At 52.4% G+C, this 21,390-nt stretch overlaps 1 protein-coding gene across 2 annotated transcripts in view; it reads right to left on the reverse strand.

Annotated features, from left to right (window-relative positions):
• Nucleotides 1-2,492: 2,492 nt before the first annotated feature.
• Nucleotides 2,493-21,390, reverse strand: part of CDH22 (cadherin 22) — a 79,664-nt gene continuing 60,766 nt past the window's right edge. Inside the window, exons 8-11 of one of the 2 annotated variants that reach the window (XM_043480332.1) lie at nucleotides 14,682-14,803; nucleotides 14,444-14,561; nucleotides 7,388-7,639; nucleotides 2,493-3,791 (exon numbers count right to left, since the gene is read on the reverse strand). In XM_043480332.1, the coding sequence (XP_043336267.1) occupies nucleotides 3,229-3,791; nucleotides 7,388-7,639; nucleotides 14,444-14,561; nucleotides 14,682-14,803 (1,055 nt within the window). In that variant the 3' untranslated portion in view covers nucleotides 2,493-3,228. The remainder of the gene's footprint in view (nucleotides 3,792-7,387; nucleotides 7,640-14,443; nucleotides 14,562-14,681; nucleotides 14,804-21,390) is intronic. The other variant, XM_043480333.1, reaches the window with a different exon arrangement.

A 21,390-nucleotide genomic window follows, 5' to 3' on the forward strand; every position in this document is an offset into this window, starting at 1 on the left:
GGGGCATTCCCTAGCCCTCCAGCCCCACTCCTAGGATTAGCAGAAGTCACAGGGAACCTTGAAGACTCCCACAGCCTGTAGAACATGGTGGTAAGTGGAGGAAAAGCTCTCCCAGAGCAAGAAGGTGACATCAGATACACCCAGGCCACGTGTCCAGGACTTCCAGTGGGTCAGGCACCATACGTGCTACAGATGGTGTAGGTTCCGGGGGTCAGAGTGCCCCTGTTAAATCTTGGCATCTCCACTTCTTAGTTGTTTGATCTTGGGCAAGTTACTTAACCTCTCTGTGCCTCATTCTCTGACCAATAAAATGAGGGCTACTTCGCTGGGCTGATGAAGGATTAAAAGAGGTTAATTCACATGAAGAGCTTTGAGTAATGCCTGGCGGGTGGGAAATGCTCAGTGCCAGGGATTATTTCTGTATTTTATCCTCACTGCAACCCTATGGAGTAGGTGTTCTAGTGTGTGCACTTTATGGAGAAGAAAATAGGGGCACAGAGAGGGTAAAACACTTGTCCGAAGTCACACAGCTGGAAAACAGAAGAGCCAGAGGCTCAGAAGGTGAATCTGGATGAATGACATTTTTTTATTTCTGGCAAGCTCTTTAACTCTGTGTGACCTCAAGAAAGTCATTCTCCACGTATGGGGTTTGGACAAAATGTTCAAGGGTCTTTGTGACTCTGTCCCTTTGGATGTGCAACCTGTCTGCAATCTTCTCGACAGGGACAGAGTCTGTCAATGCAAGGGGCACATGTGGAAGGGACAGAGACTTGGAATCAGAGGTCTTGTGTTGTTTCAGCTCTGTCCCCACCAGCTGGGCGAACTTGAGCCGGTCACTTTACTTCTCTGGATTTGGATCTCAGTTACCCTCTCTACAATGGTGATGGCGATACCAATCTGAGAACTGTTGGGATTCTGTATGTGAGAATTGGGCACACAATTGGGTGAGGGAGAGGATCACGTCTTCTCAGGGGTCCGCAAGTTACCAGGGCTCCTACATGGATGAGAGTCCCAATGCCCCACATCCCTCAGTGGACTTTAGGAGACATGGTCAAGTTGACCAAAGCATCATTTCTTAGCCTGGCCTTCAAGGTCTTTTCCCAGCTGGCCTCTAACCAGCCTTCCCCGCTCACATCTCACTATTCCTCCACCTGGTGGCCCAGCCCTGGGGACCACACATCACTCCTGAAGCTGCCTCATGCTTCCTGCCACTCCCCCACCCCCAGTCCTTGAGGATGCTCTTCTCTCTGCCTGTAATGCTCTTGCTTGCTCGGCTATCTCATATATCTCAGACTCATTCTTCAAGATCCAGTTGGAGTCACCTCCTCTGGGAACTATTCAATCTTTCTTCAGTGTTTCCAGCAACTTTTTTTTCCTGTTAATTCTGCTACAATGCTTACCCAATGCATTGTTACTGGCTGCTTCTGGCCCCCTGCACCCCCTCCCCCAAGTTGGAAGTTCCTGGAAGGAAGGAACTACTTATGCTCTGTGTGTATTAATGACTTTGCATGGGTTACTACTCTCTGAGCCAGTTTTCTCATCTGTGAACTAGGCTGACAGTGTCTAACTTAGATGAGATAATACAGGTAGGGCACTCAGGACAGAATGACTATCTCTGGATCTATCACAGTGGACCTTGGCAAATGTGGAGGGAATGAATGAATGCTCCCTGGGAGGGCAAAAGAAAAAGGCAAGTGAGCATTTATTGAGCACTTTCAATGTGGAAGGAAGGCACTGAGATCAGAACTTAACATTCATTATTTCCTTTTAGTCTCTTAACAATCCTTTAAGGAAGGGATTATCAGCCTCATTTTACAGATGAGAAAACTGACGCTCCAGCAGTTGAGGACCCTGATGAAGGATGCCTACCTAGCAGGAGCTGGAATTCACAGCCAATCAATGTGGAACGAATCACTTGGGGACAAGGGTGTGAGGGCAAATTAACCTGTATCTTATAATCAAACGGTTTTAGAACTGAAGGCTCTTAGAGATGACTTAGCCCTGGGGTCCTTAACTTGGGGTCCATGGCTGGGGAAAACTGCAGGGTCCCAGACCAAATAAATAAGGTCCTCAGGGACTTCCCTGTTAGTTTAGTGGGTTAAGACTCCTCGCTGCTGATTGAAAGGGAGTGGGTTTGATCCCTTGTCAGGGAACTAAGATCCCACATGCTGTGCAGTGTGGTCAAAAGGTAAAACTAAAATAAAATAAGGTCCTCATCACACCCAGTGGCTTTCAACTCTTCCATCTCCCAGCAACCCTTGCACTTGAGCCAAGTCCTGGAGCTGCCCACCTTGTCCTCTCTTGGCACCCCTGCCCAGTGTCGTTTCAGCGTCATCTGAAACTCCAGTCACTGGGAATGTCCCTACGTCCCCCATCCTCCATTCAGAGCAGGAGCACCTTTTCTCTTTCCTTAGAAACATAGAGAAAGTGGGGAGAAAGCTCAGACCTGGGAGACAGACACGCCTGGCTTCTAATAACGACAAAAAGAATAATAGTATCAAAGGCTAACATTTATTGAACACCTACTATGTGCCAGGCACTGTCCTGACCACTTGACACATACGAAACCTTTTTATCCTCAGGACTCTTCGAGGTAGGTTCTGCTCATTTGCCTCGTTTGACACAGGAGGAAACTGAGGCCCAGAGAAGGGAGGTAACCTGCCCAAGGCCAGGTAGCCAGTAAGGGCCGTGGCTCCACCGCACACTGGCCAGGTGTCCTTGGACAGGTCCCAGCCACTGCTCTGGGGGGGCTTTCCCCATCTGTTACCTTCAGGGCTCCACCTCGCGGTTTCCATGACGACTAAGACGGTCTCTGCACAGTCCCAGTACACAGTAGGCGCTTAGTAAATGAACAGCCCTTCTTTCCTCTTAACTCTGATGGGGGATACCTGGGGAAGGGGGGGCACTTCGGCAGCATTCTCTCTCCGGCTTCTCCCCCAAGCCAGGAGGGAGCCACGCCCCACCCCACACCCCTCTCTCTGTGTAAGCCCCAGAGCCGAGCGGCGTCCGTTCTCGGGGCAGTTTCCGTGATGTTGATCCTAATTCCCGCACCTCTGGGCGAAAGCTGCCCACCCCCTCGGGGAGGGATGCCGTCGGAGGGTCCGCTCCCGTGGCCCCACTCCTGGCCGCCCTGGGAGGGTGGGAGGTTTGGGAATGGGGGTGAAGCAGGGGACGGACGTGCTTTGTCCTGGGGGTGCAGTCGGGTCCCGGGCGGCAGGGAGGGCCGGGCTAGGAGGCCGGGGCCTCGTCGTCCGGGCGGTGGCCGGCGTAGAGGGCGGCCAGGGGCCGGAAGCGGGGGCCCCAGCCGCTGAGATAGGCGAAGTCCTGCTCGGAGCCCGACGAGCCGCCGCTGTGCAGCGAGCTGAGCGAGGCGGCCGGCGAGTCCGCGCCCTCGAAGGCGTAGGTCTGGAAGGCGTCGTAGGGCGGCACCGACGGGTCCCCGTCCGCCAGCGCCACTTTGCGGCTGATGAAGTCCCTGAACACCGAGAAGTCCGGCTCGGGGCTCGGCGGCCCCTGAGGCAGCGAGTGGCGCTCCGAGGGCAGGCGCGCCTGCGGGGGGCTCCCCGCGCTCCCTGCGGGGCCCTCGCCGCCGCCGCCGCCGCCGTCGCCGCCCTTGAGCTCGCCGAAGTCGTAGAGGCTCCGCAGCGCCGACATGTCGTAGGCCTCGGTGTCCTGCTCGCCGCCGCCCTCGTCGTTGTACTTGATGACGTTGTCCCGCATGTCCTCGTCCTCGTCCGAGCTGAGGTGACTCTTGTGGTGGCGCCTGAGGGTGAGGATCAGCAGCACCAGCACTGCCCGGGAGAGGGAAGTGGGAGCCCGTGAGCGCCCAGCCCTACCCAGGGTGGCCCGCGGACCACCCTTCTGATGCCCAGCAGAACGGGTTCAGCCTAAAAGCTCATGCGGGCTTCCTAGATTTCTGTGCAAAAATACCTTTCTCACAGTCTGAACAGAGCTGGCTATCTGGAGAGGTAGTGAGCTGCCCATCTTGGGAGGTGTGCAAATTCAAGGCTACACCCCCACTGGCGGTGGGGACAGAGAGCTGGTGTTAAGAGATTTCGTGTGTGTTGTAGGGCTGGACCCAACCTCTGAGGTCTTCATCCTCAACTCTATGAAGATACATCCCTGTGAGGTCTCTGGGGGCTGGTGCGTGGAAAGAGGGCAGCTGAGGTTTGAGGGAATGAAATGTCCTTGACCCTGACGTCTCTCTCACCCTTGTCCTTCTCTGTCCACTCCAGAGGCCCTGATCACCCTGTTAGCCCTTCGGGTCTCAGATCCAGGTATGTCCTGAAGGAGCCCTTCACCTCCTGCAGGCCAGGTTCAGCACCATCACCTCCAAGCTTCCCTGGTGAGGGTTCCTCTCTATCGCCCTGCTTGGGCCCCTGGATCAGCAGCATCGGCACCTCCTGGGAACTTGTTAGAAATGCAGGTTCTTAGGTTGTGCCCTAGATCTACTGGATCTGTTTCAGTAAGGCTTTGAAGTGATGCCCAGGCAGCTCAGGTCTGAAAGCCACCGCTCCTTCATAGCACAGATCCTGCCATATGTCGGTCTCATCTCACCTCGAATCCACACTCTGAACTACCCTGGAGGACCCTGGGGCATGTTCCCCTGGCAGGGTGCCTGGCACGCAGTAAGCATGAGAACTATGCTTATTGAATGAATGACTGAATGAAGAAATAGATGGAGACCTGGGTGTTGCAAGGTTGAGAGAATGAATGAATTGTCCCTACTTGGCTTTCTTCACCTGCCAGAAAGGACTCCGCATGCCCTTCCTCCTCCCACCTCACTGATAACTCGTCTTCAACCTTCTAAGCTTCTCTTCTCCTCTACTTTCTGACTTCTTTTATTTAAAAAAAGATTTTGGCTATGCCTTATGTGGGATCCTAGTTCCCTGACCAGTGATTGAACTCGCACCCACTGCCTTGGAAGCATGGAGTCCCAACCACTGGACCACCAGGGGCAGGAAGTCCCCTCTCTGATTTCTTAACATCAGATGTCCCAGGACTCAGTCCTTGGTCCTTTATCCACATCCTCTTTCATGGCGCTTTCCTTGTCTTGTGGCTTTAAATTCCAATTAGAGGCTGACAGCTCCCATACTGCAGCCTCCAGCCTGGACTTCTCCCTTGAAACCTAGATTGTACATCCAGTTTCTGCCCCAACAAGTCCCAGGGGGTGACCAGAAGAATTGCAAACTTAACCTGTTGAAATTTGATATAATAATCTTTCCTCCTTCCTACCCTCCATCTCCCTGCCTCAGCAACGGCAACCCCAACTTCCCAGTGACTTGAGGCTTTTCGCCTCTTTCATTTACTGATGAATCCCAGTGCCTAGGATAATTGAGCACATGGGGGTGGGGCTCATGGATGGATAAATTGGGAACTGAGGAGCAGACAGAGAATTAGATGGATGGGTGGGTAGATGAATGGACAGAGACGCGCTGGGTATCATGTCAGGCACTGGATTTTTCTTGCTGCTACAAACAGCTCGGGCTAGGCCAGGGGCCAGAACCAGCTGCGTGGGCCATGGGGCAGGCTGCTGGCTCACGACCTAACAAGGTGGCCCATGACAGGGAAGGAGGGGGGGGGACCCAGGGACAGGTCGGGAGGGAGGAAAGGTGTCAGGAGAGACGTGGGAAAGATGGATGGACGGCTTCCGGAGCTGGAGGCTGGAGCTGCGGAGGGCGATGCCCGTGAGAGCAGATGGTGGGGAGCGTGGGCGGCGGGCGACAGATGTGCCAGGCCTGATCAGCGATTCCGCCCGTCACCTTTACAGCACTGATGTGCACTTTCTTCGTTTGTGGGCAATTAGGCAGAAATTTGTTTGCACTGCCTCGGAAAATGAAACCGCTGTAAAGTGTACCCTCTGGAAAAAGGGTTTCTGAGCCATGGGCTGAGGAGGGGAGAGAGCGGGGTGGGTGGGGGGAGCCTCCTAGCTAGGAGGGGCCTGCCCAGGGCTTCTGCAGGTCCCGGGGGTGAGCAGCGAGGCGTAGGATGCAGCTGAATCTCCCAGGGAACCGAGCAAACCTGGGATCTGCCATCTGGCCCTTCCTTGAGCTCCTCCAACTTTGGGTGTTCTGTGAAGTCCAGAGGTCAGGGCTGAGGTGAAGCCCTTCTGCTTCAACAGCGAGAGGCGGCACTGTGGCCACTGGGTCTAGTTGAGCTCCTGAAACTGGACTTCTTCCTTGGGGACACTTTGGGGGTTCAAGTGGCTGCTGGTGCAACTGATACCAGAGTAGATTTTGCCCCCTCCCCGAATACCTTAAGATTTTAAGCCAGCTGCCCCAAGATTTTGCCCCCAGTTTAAATTCCTAGCAGTGAAAAAAAGTGAAAGTATTAGTTGCTCAGTCGTATCTGACTTTTTGCGACCCTGTGGACTGTAGCCCATCAAGCTTCTCTGTCCATGGGATTCTCCAGGCAAGAATACTGGAGTGGGTAGCCATTCCCTTCTCCAGGGAATCTTCCTGACCTAGCGATCCAACCCTGGTCTCCTGCATTATAGCCGGATTCTTTACCTTCTGAGCCATGGGGGAAGCCCAGATTTCCCAGCAGGTGGGGTAGTTAAAGGAACAGAAACCACAGGCTGAAAAGACCTGATTTCAAGGAAGACCCAGTTAGAAGACTAGCTGGGTCCCCTTCTGCAAGCCACTTAACCTCTCCAAGCCTTAGTTTTGTCATCTGAAAAAAGGGGTTGATACATCTGGCTGCACGGTTGTAAGGTTCACAAGAGTCCTTTTTACTAAAAGCCCTACATAGAGAATAAAATAGGACGATAGACATGAGAGAACTTTAAAACATAGGCTTGGCTTTTAAAAATTAGGGGAGACTTCGGGCCATATAGAGCCAGCTGAACTCAGTCTCCACTGGGTGCTGACCACTTCTGAAGTTGGCAAAGCGGCTGCTTGGTACTTAGGAGACTTATAAGAGCTGCAGGTTAGAGCTCGGAGCTCAGGCAATTGGTTCAAGATGGAAGACTAGAAAGACACACCCCCATCTCCTACTGCGAGAGCACCAAAATCACAGCTAGCTATTGAACAACCATCGACCAGAGGATGCTGAAACCCACTAAAAAAATCCAAAGACAAAGGAGAAGCTGCAGCCAGACGGCAGGAGGGGCGCAGTCACTATAAAATCAAATCCCATACCTGCCAGATGGACACCCCGCAAACTGGAGAACCAAAGAAGTTCTCCGCCTGTTGTGAAGACTCCGAGTCCCACGTCAGGCCTCCCAGCCTGGGGATCCCGGAAAGAACTTGGAGCTCCATCAAGCCAGCCGTTCCTTGTGCGGACAGGGAAAGTCAGACCCCCACGGGGGCCACTGGGGAAGGAAATCTGGGCCCGAGGACCGGGGCCAATCAGGCGGGGGGGTGGGGCTGGCTCTTGGCCGACTCACCGACCAGGATGAGGACACAGACCAGGAGGGCGATGAGGGCGCCGGGGCTGAGGGAGGCGGCCATGACGAAGGCCGTGGTGTTGCAGGACTGGATGGTGCCCGAGCTGTCGCAGCCGCAGATGCGGATGGTCAGCGTCCCCGTGCTGCTCAGCGTGGGAGGCCCGCTGTCCACCACCAGGATGGGCAGGAAGAACACGTCCTGCTCCTGCCGATTGAAGCCCATGTGCTGCGTGTGCACCGCGGCCGTGTTGTCTGCTCCGGAGAAAGCGAGGGGCGAGTGACTCGGGGTCAGCCTTGCTTGTCCCAGCCCCTCCTAAGTCCACCTTGGGATCTGCCTCACTCTGCCCTCAGCTACCGCCTCCCAGCGGACCTGATCTCCCCCAATTCTGCCCCCCAGATCCCTGAAGGTTCTGTCCCCAGCCCTCGAGCCTTCGCTTCTGTCCTTAGCTGTTCTAAGTTTCTCTTCCCAGCTGTCTCAAAGTTTTGCTTTCAGCTATTTCAAGATTCTGTCCCCAGCTGTGCCAAGGTCCTGTCCCCTGTTATTCCAAGATTCCATCCCCAGCTGGGCCAAGGTCCTGTCCCTGCCTATGTCAATTTTTTTTTTTTTTTTTGCCATGTGCCTCAACAGCCTTTTGTTGTTGTTGTTTCAGATTCTATACCAGCTGTCAAATGCATCCTGACCCTGGGGCCCTGTGGTCTTGGGGTTGTGGCTTCCTGAGCGCCGACAAGTTCTGGGTCATCAGAGAAGACTGGAAACTCCAACTGGCACCTGCCTTTGGCTGAGGGAGCTTGCTGTCAGGGGTCTCTTTAAGAGCTGAGCCTGGAGTGCCGGGGACATGCCCTTGGGGCCTGATAAGGATGCCTCAGGGCACCAAGGTCTCCTCACCCGTCTCTCTCCTTTGGATGCTGGCAGCCAGAGGAGACAGTGAACTCACATGAGTCATACTCACACTGCTGCCGGCTGGCGCCGGGAGTGCGGGTGGAGAATGTGTAGACGTGCCCACTTCCCCTGGCCTCCTGACTCCTCTGCACCTCCCCTGTATGGGCTTCACAGGCCATCACGGACCACCCCCTCCCCTGCCATCATTTTGGTGGAAGTACTCAGAGCCCACCTGGCTGCTGGTTGTTGCCCCCACCCTCGACAGCCAGCCCCGCAAAAGGGGCCCCACTTCCCACGGGGGGCTCAGGCTTCCTTCCTGAGTCCTTCTCTCTGCGTTCACAGACCTCAGGCAGGTCTCCCTGACCTCAGATTTTGGCAGCCTGGGTCCCTTCCTCAGCTTCGAGTCCCCAGTTAACTCAACCTCTTCCGTGGCCCCCATGCAGTGTGCCTGTCCTGGCCTTCCCCATCACGGACATAAAGCAGGAACCAAGAGCCTTTGGAAGGGCCAACTTGTGGGCTTGGGCACCTCTGTGAAGTAGCCTGGAGATCCGGCTGAAACAAGACTGGTCATGGGTTGAAGGTCATGTGATGGCCACATAAGAGTTTGTTGTGTGATTCTATTTTTCTACACATTGGAAATTTTTCATTAAAATGTTAATAACTAAGGCTGAGTTGATCATGTACTAGTTTGGGGAACTCATTTAGCTTCTCGGGACCTCGGTTTCCTCATCTGTAAACTGAGGAAAACAGCATCACGCAGGTGTGAGGATGAAATAGTATAGTTCATCCATGCCGTGTAGAATAGCTCCCCCAAAGCAGAAACTCTCCGTGAATGCTGGTTGTTACTTTTTTCATGCTCCACCCCCACACACTGTACCCCGTGCCCACTCTCTGTTGAGGCTGCCCTGACTTTATTCACCAAGTTCCTGCTAGCTGGAACACCCTCTCCACCTTCTTGCCTGGGCAAATTCCTCATCCGTCATGCTCCAGCTAAATGTCACCTCCTTCCTGTGGCCACCTTTCTCCGCTTCTCTGGGAAGGAAGGATTTACGGCTCCCCCCGCCCTGCTCTGACTATGCAGGTGCCACGCACACTTCTGTTACAGCACTTGTCATGCTGCCTTAAGGTAGCATTTGCCTGTCTCTTCCCTGGCAGTGAGCCAATCTGAAAGAATGATGCTTGAACGAGCCACATCTTCTAGGGGTAACTGGTGGTCCTGGGTCAGCTCCTCAAGTTCTGGCTTTAGCCTCCTGTCAAAGGGCAGTCAAGCCAGCTGTGACAACATCTGCCTTCCCCTGAGGATGAAAGGCTGAAGAGCAAGATGAGGGGTAAAACGAATAGCATGGGACTCCTTTGCATTGACTGCATTTTTTTTAATGCATCAATGACTGGGTGGAAATGCTTAATCCTCACAAACATCAAGAGTTGTAACATTATTTTAAATACATGGAATTTGAGGTTCAGAGAGAAGGGACTTGTCTGAATTTATTCTGTGAATTGGTGGCATAGCTATCTTTTCCATCCACCCATGTTATCATCAATCCATCCATCCAACTATCCATCTTCCATTCATCCATCCACCCATCCTCCATCCATCCATCCATCTATCCATCTATCCTTCAACAATCCATTCATCTATCCCTCCATCCATGGATCCAATAAATCTTTATTGAGTACCTACTGTGTGCTTGGCACCATGCTAGTCATAGGAAGGAAATAATGAAGACCTAAATCAACCATAATCTTGGATCTGGTCTTACATGATAATATGAGAGACAAATATTAATCAAATAAACCCACAATTTAGTCTACAATTGCAAACCATGAGGAGTGCTAAGAAGGAAAAGTATAGGAAGAGCATTTAACAGAGGATCTGACCAAGTCTGGGAGGTCAGGGAGAACTCTTTGGGTGAAGATATGATATTATTGCTGAACCCTGAACAATGAGTTTGAGGATAGGGAATAGCCCATGCAAAGGTCCTGTGGTTGGAAGAGGCACAGGAACTCAAGGAGCTGAGAGCAGTCTTTTGTGGCTGGAGGGACAGGGTAAGTCAAGAAGAGGCTGGAGAGGGAGGCAGAGGCTCATTATAGAAAATCTTAGAGGCCACGGTAAGGAATTGCATTATTTTCCTAAAGGCAATAGGAAGCCACTGATTGGTGGGCAAAGAAGCAACCTAGTGACATATCATCCCTCCGTTCAACAGCAAATAAGAATTAAACACCCTCTATAAGTCAGGATAAGCCTTCCCTGGTTCAGTGGTAAAGAATCCACCTGCCAATGCAGGAGATGCTGGTTTGATCCCTGGGGTGGGAAGATCCCCTGGAGAAGGAAATGGCAACCCAGGCCAGTATTCTTGCCTGGGAAATCCCATGGACAGAGGAGCCTGGTGAGCTACAGTCCATGGGGGTCACAAAAGAGTTGGACATGACTTAGCAACTAAACAACAAGAAGTCAGGATTAGTCTAGCCCCTGAGGATAGAGCAGTGAATAAGACAGACATAATCCCCGCCTTCTCGGAGCCTACCTTCTAAGCAAGGGTGACTCTAATCTAAAACACAATTGTGGATGTGGAAGACCAGTTAGGAAGTTGTTGTATGTTTTAGATGTGAAATAATAGTGGTCGTGGAGGCACTGAGAAGTAGACAGATTTGAAAAATGAGTGGCTGGCTCTGGCTCAGCCTCAAATTCCCAAGTAAGAACAGAGGAGGAGAAAGGGGATATTTGTTTCTCAGGGCTGCTGTCTTTGACCACGGAAGCCATATGTTTCTGGAGCTCTAGTCCCTGCTACTGTTTCACTCCATAAGAGGAAATCCCTGAGCCTCATTCCCATCCCTCTTCACTCCTCTCCTGGCAGCTGGCTTTATCTGGGGAAGCCGCTGGCCACCCCAGACCCCGACCCCACCCTTCTAGGCGGGATCTGCGCCCAGCACTGCATCCATCCATCTGGCCTGACATACATCAGTGTCAATCCCTGGCTGCAAAAGCAATATTTATAAATCACGTTTCCAAACTGGCTACAAATTTGTACAAAGAAACAGATGGGTTGGGGTAGCCGTTTGTCAACTGGGATATTTATATGGTGAGGAGGAGGGGGCTTGGCACACCGCGGGGAGGGGCTGGGGGGCTGGAAGGAGGAGTCCTTGCCTGCCTGTGCTGACCTCAGCACGCTGCTGCTGCCCTGGCTCCCATGGGTCAAGCCAGGGCTCCTTGTGTCTCCTATGCCCAGCTCAGGATTCCACAGCAACGATAAGCAGGCAGGACAGTACTGGTGGTGAAAGTTGTTAAAATACCGAACTACTACGGTTTAAATAGCCGTGACTCTGAGTCCCCCAATTCCTGCCCTGTTGCCTCAGCCTCTCCCTCAAGCACACTGCCAACTTTTCTTTAAAAAAAACATTAATGTATTTATTTTGGCTGTGCTTGGGTCTTTGCTGCCGCGCGGGCTTTTCTCTAGTTGCTGGGAGCGGGGGCTACTCTCTAGTTGCAGTGCTCAGGCTTCTCACTGCAGTGGCTTCTTTTATCGCAGAGCACGGGCTCCAGGGCTTCAGTAGTTGCCGCTCATGGGCACAACAGTCGTGGCTCCTGGGTTCCAGAACACAGGTTCGACAGCTGTGGTGCCTGGGCCCAGTCGCTCCACGGCATGTGGGATCCTTCTGGACCACGGATCAAGCCCAAGTCTCCTACCTTGGCAGGCAGATTCTTTACTGCTGAGCCACCAGCACACCCCCGCTTCAACACAATCAAGTCACTGATGGGTTAGAGCCTGGCTCCGCAGAGGCCCCAGGGTCCTACTCCAGGTTTATGATCAGTGACCTGATTGGTTATCTGAGCTGCACTGGTTGTTAAATCCATTTGGGACTCCTGGAAATACACATGGGTCTGGCTTCAGAGGCCACTGAGAGAAGGGATGTCAAAGTCTTGGGCGGGGGTGAACCCAGACCTGTTCCAGGTTCAAAAGGAACTCACATAATCTGACCCTTAGTACCTCTGTGACTACACGTCCTCCAGTCCTGTCACTCACTCGCCCCAACTAGGAAGGTCTTGAACATCGCAAGCCTGTTCCTGCCTCAGGGCCTTTGCGCTTGCTGTCTCGTGGACTTGCATCATTCTTTGTGCGGTTATCTGCACGGCTCACCTAACTCCCCTTAGACCCCTCCTCACTACTGACTCCTTCACAGAGGCCTTCCTCAGCCACCTCATTTAAAGCGGCTTCTACTCTTGTGCTGCGCTCTGCGTAGTCGCTTCAGCCCTGTCTGACTCTTGATGACCCCATGGACTATGGCCCGCCAGGCTCCTCTGTCTATGGCGATTCTCTAGGCAAGAATACTGGAGTGGGTTGCCATTCCCTCCTCCAGGGGATCTTCCAGACCCGGAGATCAAACGTGGGTCTCCTGCACTGGCAGGCAGGTTCTTTACCACTAGCGCTGCCTGGGAAGCCCAGCTTCTACCCTTACCTGGCTTTATTTCCTCCTGTTTTGTCTAACACGTGTATGTGAATACCTGCTATGTGCCGGGCACCCAGGGTCCAGCACTGAATAGAACAAAGTCCAGACTTTGGTGAAGATTGCATTATTTCTCCCGGCTGGCCACTTACTACCCTTATCATATTATTTATTTGTTTGATTTCTGTTTTCCCTCCCTAGAATGTAAACTCCATGAAGGCAGGGATTTTGTCTCATGTGCTGCTACATTTTTAGAACCTAGAACAGTGCCTGGCATATAGACAGTTTTCAATAAATGTTCAATAAATAGTTGTTGAATGAAGGAGATGTGCTGCTACATTTTTAGAACCTAGAACAGTGCCTGGCATATAGACACTTTTCAATAAATGTTCAATAAATAGTTGTTGAATGAAGGAGATGCCATGTTCTAGGTGCTGACATTACACTTTGGTAGACCACATTTCACTGGGGTCACCTAGCTGCTTGGCAGGCATTTTCAGCCCCTTTTTACAGATGGTGAAACTGGGGCAGACCTCAGGGCTGCACAGGAAGCCAGGAACTGAAGTTGAACTGAGACCCAGGTCCCTCACTCCCAGTGTGTTGATCCTACCCCCAAATCTACTCCTTAAAGATTCAGACTTCAACTTCCTGATGAAGGGGGACCTGCAGGGGTGGGTTTCACAATGGGATCAGCTCAGGCTGGGCGGGGCAGTTTGCTTTCAAGGTAGGGAGAAGGAAGCACATTGGAACCGACACAGGTGTGGGTTTGAACCCCAGCCTCATGTTGACTCCCTATGTGACCCTGAGTGAGTCCTTATCCTCTTAAAGTCTCAGTTTCATCACCTGCAAAATGAGGGGAGGGGTAAGAAAACCGCCTCTCAAGTGACCAGGAGGATGCAAAGAGAAACGCGAGTGGGCTAAAGCACTTTTTTCCCAGCTGTGCTGTCTTCACTGAGGCACACTGGCTTTCTCTAGCTGCAGTGCGAAGGCTTCTCTAGTTGTGGCCCATGGGCTCAGTAGTTGCAGCGCATGGGTTTAGCTGCCCCTCAGCATGTGGTATCTTGGATATCCGACCAGGGGCAGAACCTGTCCCCTCTTAATCGGAAGGCAGGTTGTCAACCACTGGACAACCAGGGAGGTCCCAAGGGATAAAGCACTTTTAAAACAAAAGGGTAGTTGTGTATGTGTGTGTGTGTGTGTGTGTGTGTGCGCGCGCATGCGTGTATGTGAGTTGTTCAGTTGTGTCCGACTCTTTGTGACCCCATGGGCTGTAGCTCGCCAGGCTTCTCTGTCCATTGGATTCTCCAGGCAGGAATACTGGAATGGGGTGCCATTCCTTTCTCCAGGGGATCTCCCTGACCCAAGATCAAACCTAGGTCTCTTGTATTACAGGCAGATTCTTTACCATCTGAGCCACCCGGGATCCCTGGCTTATTCCAGTCTTCACTTAGATCAGGGGCTCCTTCCACCCTGGAGCTGCACCCGCTCCCATTCTTCATGTATTCCCTCTCTGTGTCTTTCTATCTACCCCTGTTACCCTGGAGCTGTGTCCCCTTCACTCCACCAACCCACCTCTTGCTTGTTCTTCAGTCTGGCCAGCCCTTGGTAAGGGCTCCAGTGTGGCGCAGAGGCCCACCCCTCTAGGGGCCTCTGTAACATGGGAAGGGGACAGGGAGGCTAGGCTCCTCCCTCCACGAATGCTAGGATTTGGCGGTCCTTCAGAGGTCACTCACCTTGGATGTCTAGCAGGGAGAAATGGGGGTTGCTGGGAGCTTCAGGCACCAGGCGGAAATAGAAGCGATGCCCGCTCTGGGGCTCATCTCTGTCCACCACGCTGATGGTCTGGATGAGCTGAAGGGTGAGGAGGGGGCAGGGGACTGAGGCGAGGCCGAGCCCATGCTGGGCCTGAACAGAGGTTGCCCCAGCAACCGACTTGGTAGCGACCCCCAGCCCCCAGCCCCTCAGTGGTACCTGGCCTGGCTTGGCATCCTCACACACGGCTGCCTCATAGGGTGTGGCCAGCTCCGGGGGATTGTCGTTCACATCCAGGATTCGGATCCTCAGGGATGCCCGGGAGAGCTGGGCGTGATTGTCTGTAACAACAGCACAGCTGTGGGGTGGGAGGCTCCAAGTGTGAGATCTAGACAGCCCCCCATCTACTGCTAGGACATTAGGCAGTGGGGTCGCATTGAGAGATCTGTGTGCTGATCAAGCTGGACATCTGGCTAAATGGGTCACCATCACCATACCAGTCCTCACCACTACCAGTGTTGCTATCATCATCACCACCATTATCACTGTAACCATCACCATTAGCATCACCATAATCACCAGTACCACCCCATCACCAACACCATCACCATCTCCACCATCACTACTGCTACCTTCACCATCACCATTACTAGTAGCATTGCCACCTCTACCAGCATAACTACTGGTACCACCATCGCCATCCTTCCCACTCTCACCATCACCAATGCCATCCCACCTCTGTCACTATCACCATAGATGATCATCACCATCAGCATGAGAATTATCACCACCATCGTATCCACTAGTACTGCCTCCCTCATCTTCACCATCATCACAGACATTAAGGCCATCACTCACCACCCTTACCAACCCCAGCACCACCCCCCGACATCACAATCACCAATATCACCACCACCATCATCTCCAGTCATTCACTTCTCCACCATCTCGGTCCCAGCCCCACCAACACTGCCGTGACCCCGCCATCATCACCCACATCACTACCACAGCACCACCACCCCCCACTCCCACCTCCAGCCACGCTACAGTCAACACTGCCACCCTACCCCTTCACCTCAGCGTGCTCAGAATGCTCCTGCAGCATCCATACCCATCATTTCAGGTATCCTTGCAGAAATCCGGTAGTTTGGTATAATTTCTATCCCCATACCGCAGAAGAGAAATGAAAACATTGGAGAGTTTAAAGAATCAGTCAGCTGGCAACTGAAGTCCCAAACCCTTGCTCTTTTAAGACTCGATCCTGAGAGGGCAAGACAAGTCCACTGGAGGTGAGTCTTCACCTCCAAAACCATGCAGTCCCCACCCCTCCATCTGTGATGTCTTTGAGGTCAAGGCTTCTGTTGCATTAGTTCCTGGGTCCCCAGCATTGTGGCATGTGGTACAGACTAGATTCTAACAGATCTGCTGAGTGAATGAGGGCAACCTGGAAACACTGAGACAGACAGAGGCTTGCGTTTCAGGCATGGCTCTGTCCCTGACACCGTGTTTGATCTCAGGTAAAACTTTCCCCTCTCTGACATCAGTTTCCACACCTGGAAAACAGCACAGTGATTAAGGGCAAGGACTCAGGAACCAAGTGGCTCCAATCTCAGTGGTGTCACTTAGCAGCTCTGTGATCCCTGCCAGGTCACTTGACCTCTCTGGGCCTTGATTTTCTTACCTTCAACAAAATGGGTCTGTTAGGAGAGAGTTGGTTAGGCAGACAGATTGAGTCAATATCTGCAAAGCACTTAAAGCTGTATATATAACACACAAGTGTTACATAAGGACTTGTTAAATAAACAGGCATCCTTGAAGGATCCTCTCAGCAATGACTCGGTGACTCGGGGCTCTGGGACACCCCATCCCCTCCTGTCCTTTCTGAGAAGCACCCTGAACGTTGGCCCTTTACAGCCCCCAGACCTCTGAGTGCTCAGGGGTGCCGTGTCCTTGGCTATCTTAGCCATGAGTTCATTACTGACATGTTCCAGCCAACAGTGCAATCAAGGACAGGCAGCCAGGAACCCCATGAGTTTTTGGGGGGATGAGGGGGGTGGTCGACTACTCCTTTCTGTGAACTCAAGGGCCCCATCGGATGCCGACTGCAGCTGCTCCTGTGTCGATAAAGACAGAAATGGAGATTGGGAGGCAGGTGTGGCCACCGGGTCAGGGAAAGGAAGGGCGGGGGGTGGGGGGCGTCCTTAATTAACTCAAACCCCGACTCCTCTCTGGAGCTCCCCTTAGCCAGGGGCACCTTATCTTCTCAGCTCACCCAGATCTGCCGCTTCGGCGATTAGAGGGGGCTTTTCCGGGGGCGAGAGATAGGAGTCGTGACTGGGAATGCCGGGTGAGCTGTTATTTTTAAGAGCGTTTTGCTGGAGAACAGCCAGCCAGAGGGTGCTTTGTGGGGAGAGGAGGAGGGGAGGAGAGGAGGGTGAGGTCCATCGCCAGGAACGGGCACCTCTCTCCCCACTAAGGCAGAGGGAGAGTAGGGGCTGAGAGGGTAGCTTCCCCTTCATTGGGGGGCGGTTTAGGGCTGGAGGCAGAGGTAGGGTCCTGTGGGGCCATGCAGAAGGGGTGCTCAGAGTCGGATAAGATCCTCAGTGGGCAGACTGGAGGCTTGGGTCCACTGCTGGTGAGCACCCATTATTGAATCATTCCTCTGAATTCTCCTGGGCCTCTCCCATCTCTTCATTGAGCTGTAATTCTATCTTGATTATCTCGATTTATTGAGATGTAATTGACATATAACACTGTATAAGTTTAAGGCGTAAAATGCAGTGATTCAATACACATAGATATTTCGAAATGCTAGTCACAAAAAGATTAGTTAGTACAGCCTTACTTTACAAGGCTACCGTTTCGTTGTTGTCCTAGCTCCTCCTTTCAAATGTTACGGGTCACTTCTTGGGAAAGTCCTGAGTCCTTTGGCAAGAGAGAGCATCTCAGATCTGAGAGGCTGGGCAGCCAAGAGGTGTGTCTCTATGTTGCCAAAGTTGCCACCTACATAGCTTATCACAGAGACCCCCTGAATTGGAGGCTGGCCTGGAACCCCAGAGCTCGTGGGCCAACCCAAAGGCAGCACTCCCATGCTCTCGACATCATGGCAGTCTCCAGCCTGGCTCACTAGAATCACTTGGGAAGGGACATTCTTGGTGGTCCAGTGGTTAGGAATCCACCTTGAAATGTAGGGGACGTGGGTTCAATCCCTGGTCAGGGAACTAAGAGCTACATGCCATGGAGAAACTAAGCCTCCCTGCCTCAGAGAGTCTGTGCACCATACTATAGAGTCCATGCATCACAGTGAAAGACCGCACGATGCGACGAACTTCCCGTGAGCCGCAGCTTAGACCTGATGCAGCCAAATAAATACAAATTTTTTTTAAAAAAATCCTGCTTTAAGATGAACTGATGCCCAAGACTTGGTCATTGATTTTTTTTTTTAATAACTCCAGGTGAATCTATATAATATGTATCCATAGCAAGTTTTACAAACTCTGGGGGTGACTGGCAGGTGCTGGGGGAGGTCCAACTGGACATCTTGCCTCTGATTGGCTTCTCCAAACCCCTATGGATCACAGCATCATTTGTAATAATTGATAATAATGCATAATTTTACCACCTTAAATGTTTCTGGTATAACACAAGAAATCCACCAATAATTTCCTCTTCATGCAGAAAGTTTCAATTTATAACAAACTTTCTTATTTTTCATTGGATCTTCAAAACAACTCATAAAGGAGGTCTTAATTAAACCTGTTAAAAAATTTTTTTTGGCCGTGCCGTGCAACTTGCAAGATCTTAGTTCCCTGACCAGGGATCAAACTCAGGTGCGGGCAGTAAAAGTGCCGAGTCCTAACCAGAGAATTCCCTAAACCTATTTTGCAGATGGAGAAACTGAGGCCCAGAAAGGGGTAAGACTTTGTCCAAAGCCATAGGAGAGTCAGTGGCAGAACTGGCGTTGGGTCCTAGGTCTCTGGACTCTGAGGCCAGTGCCTAGTCCAGATGCAATGCCAGTGGGCCCTCCCGCTGCCTGAATATTTGTCCATCCAGATGCAGCTACTGCTCGGACCGAGGCCCAGGCTGACCTCGCCCCACACCCAGCGGTAGGCGCCCCCTCCCAGGGCTGGATCCCCCAGGGGTCCCACCCACCCTCCCCTGGCATCTCAGTTCAGCTGACTGACATGCAAATTAGTTTAATTATTTCTTCTTCTAAAATAAATTATATTTTGCAGTAGCTGCAATATGTTGTGTCAGGCAAAATTACATTCAATATTTTTAAACTAATTGATGCAGCCTTGAGGAAGGCTGATTGACAGCCCAGAGCTGAGCAGGCCTGCAGTCTTAACCGATTCCTAAATTAAAATTAAACGTGCCTCGGCCGGGTGCTTCCTCTCTGAGCTGGCTCACCATTAATCCGAGGAGGTGGCAGGTGGAGCCCTGGGGGACCGAGGGGCTGAGAAGCGTGGGCCACTCTGTGGGTGCCTTGGGAAGAGAGCAGGCTTGGGCAGGAGAGCCAGTGTGCAGTATTGGCAGGCCCCTTAGCTTCTCTGGGTCTCAGAGTCTCTTCTGTATAACAGATGGGGGACCGGACTGGGCAATTTGAAACTGAGACTTCTGTTTTCTGCTGACTATTACAGTTTGAGCGTCTCCTTTGTACCAAGGACACAATACTGAACAAGACCAACACTGCCTCTTGGTCTATGGCAGGGACAGACAGCATTCCAGACTGTGATAAGAATTGAGAGAAAAAAAGTCCAGGACTGTGAGAGGAGGAGGCAGGGGCTCCTACCCTGGTGGGGCACAGGGATGTTTACCCTGAAGTAGGGGACGGTGGCGCCAGTGGTAAAGAACCTGCCTGCCAACGCAAGAGATGTAAGAGACGCAGGTTCGATCCCTGGGTTGCAAAGATCCCCTGGAGGAGGGCACGCCAACCCACTCCAGTATTCTTGCCTGCAGAAGCCCATGGACAGAGGAGCCTGGTGGGCTAAAGACCATAGGGTTGCAAAGAGTCAGACGACTGAAGCCACTTAGCACTTATCAGGGGACCTTTAAGCTGAGATCCAACCAGGAGGTGATCAGGTGAAGGGGATGGGAAGAAAGAGCTCTCCAGGTAGTAGGAACAGCATGTGCAAAGGTCCTGGGGTGGGAGGGGAGTCTGTAGATAGTAAAACTCTGGATTCCTTCTAAGGAAGATCCCATCCCCTGGCCGTTCCTAATATAGTGTCTGGACCAAACTGGACTTAGAGGGCTGGAGGCCACTAGGAAAGGCAGAGGGGGTAGGGCCTGGCCTGGTGTCCCTGTTAGGGAACTCCTAGGAATGTGTGCCTCCCAGAAGGCCACCAGCAAACACATACAGAGAACCTGCCACGGGCTAGGGTTTGTTCTGCCTCATTTCATCCTGTCAGCCCCTGTGGGAGGTACGGATTTGAATTACTGCCATTTTGTTGATGAGGAAACTGGCTCAGAGAGGTAAAGAACTTGCCCAAAGTTTCACAGGGGACAATCAATGGAACCTGAGCCTGGTTCACAATAGGGACTTTCTACCCATCAAATGATGTGGCCTTTCTGACCACCTTTAGCTGCCTGAGGCCGGCTTGCCTTGAGGCCCCAAATGTCTCTGCCTCCTCCAGGAAGCCCTCCTTGACTGCCCTCAGTCCTGGGCAATCAGACTATACGCCCAAGACCTACACACCCATAAGGCTGTGTGATCTTCCTCCCTGGCCTGTCCCTCGCCCCGCTCTCCTTTTGCCTCTGGTCCAAGTTTCCTCTTTTCCCTCCTTCAGCTCTTTGCCCAGATGTCTTCTCAGAGAGACTTCCTCTGATGACTTTATTTTACTTTGCTCCTTGCAATTCCACCAGATACCCCATTTACTGCTCTCTCTCTGTAGTCTTTATCCAACATCCCTGTATTTTTGTTGTTGTTGTTCAGTTGCTAAGTTTTGTCCGACTCTTTGTGACCCCATGGACTGTAGCCCGCCAGGCTTCACTGTCCTTCACTGTCTCCAAGTTTGCTCAAACTCATGTCCATTGAGTTAGTGATGCTATCTAACTGTCTCATCCTCTGTCTATAGTTTTACTTACTTAAATTCACCCATCATCTATCTCCCCCACTAGAAAGTAAGCAGATTTTTGGTCTCTTGTGCTTTCTGCTGTCTCCCCAGCCCCCCTCTGCATGGCACACAGTAGGTGCTTAATAAAGATTTGTCAAATGAATGGGTTTCACTGTCTGTGGCATCTCTAACCGTGCTGGGCTGCTGCGGAGTGACAGGGAGAGATCGAGACCTCTGGAGGGACAAAGTCTGTGGGGGCCGCATCCCCTCCTGAATCACATCACCGAGGGAGCAGTCTAGTTGTCCCACCCTGTTCCTGCCTCTCTCCCTGGACCAAGGTTTTCTCATCCGTAAAACGAATGGAGCTGGACTCCGCGGTTCTCCTTGATTGTCACAGAGAAAGAGAGAAGCCAGGGAGAGAGACAGAAGTGAGGATGCAAGAGTGGGCGTGGGAAGGAGAGTGAGAAGTGGGGACAGGGCGGAGGGAGGGGGCCACAGAGGTGGGGGGCTGCTGGAAGGTACCTCCTTCTCCCTCACCTGCAGCGGTGCAAGGGTAGCCTGGACCCTCTGCTCCACAGTTCCCTCAGCTCCGCCCGCCCCCACCACCTCCCGAGGGAATTAAATTGCATCCAAACACCAGGCTCTGATTAGCGCTGCCCAGCTGGGCAGGAAGATTTATCATCCCAATTACGAGCTGGCCAAGACAAGCAGGCAGGATGGCAGGGTGGGGAGGGGGACTGGGTGAGCAGGTGGGGGTGCTCCAGAGAAGGGGTGTCAGAGCTGTCAGGGGAGGATGCCTTGCATTCCTGGCCTGGTCCCCACTCACCTCCAGTGGGAGCGCGAGGTTAGGGCATCCTTCTCTGCTTTTTGATTAT

Source organism: Cervus canadensis, chromosome 10 (assembly GCF_019320065.1).
Source record: "Cervus canadensis isolate Bull #8, Minnesota chromosome 10, ASM1932006v1, whole genome shotgun sequence".
NCBI classification, from domain to species: domain Eukaryota; kingdom Metazoa; phylum Chordata; class Mammalia; order Artiodactyla; family Cervidae; genus Cervus; species Cervus canadensis.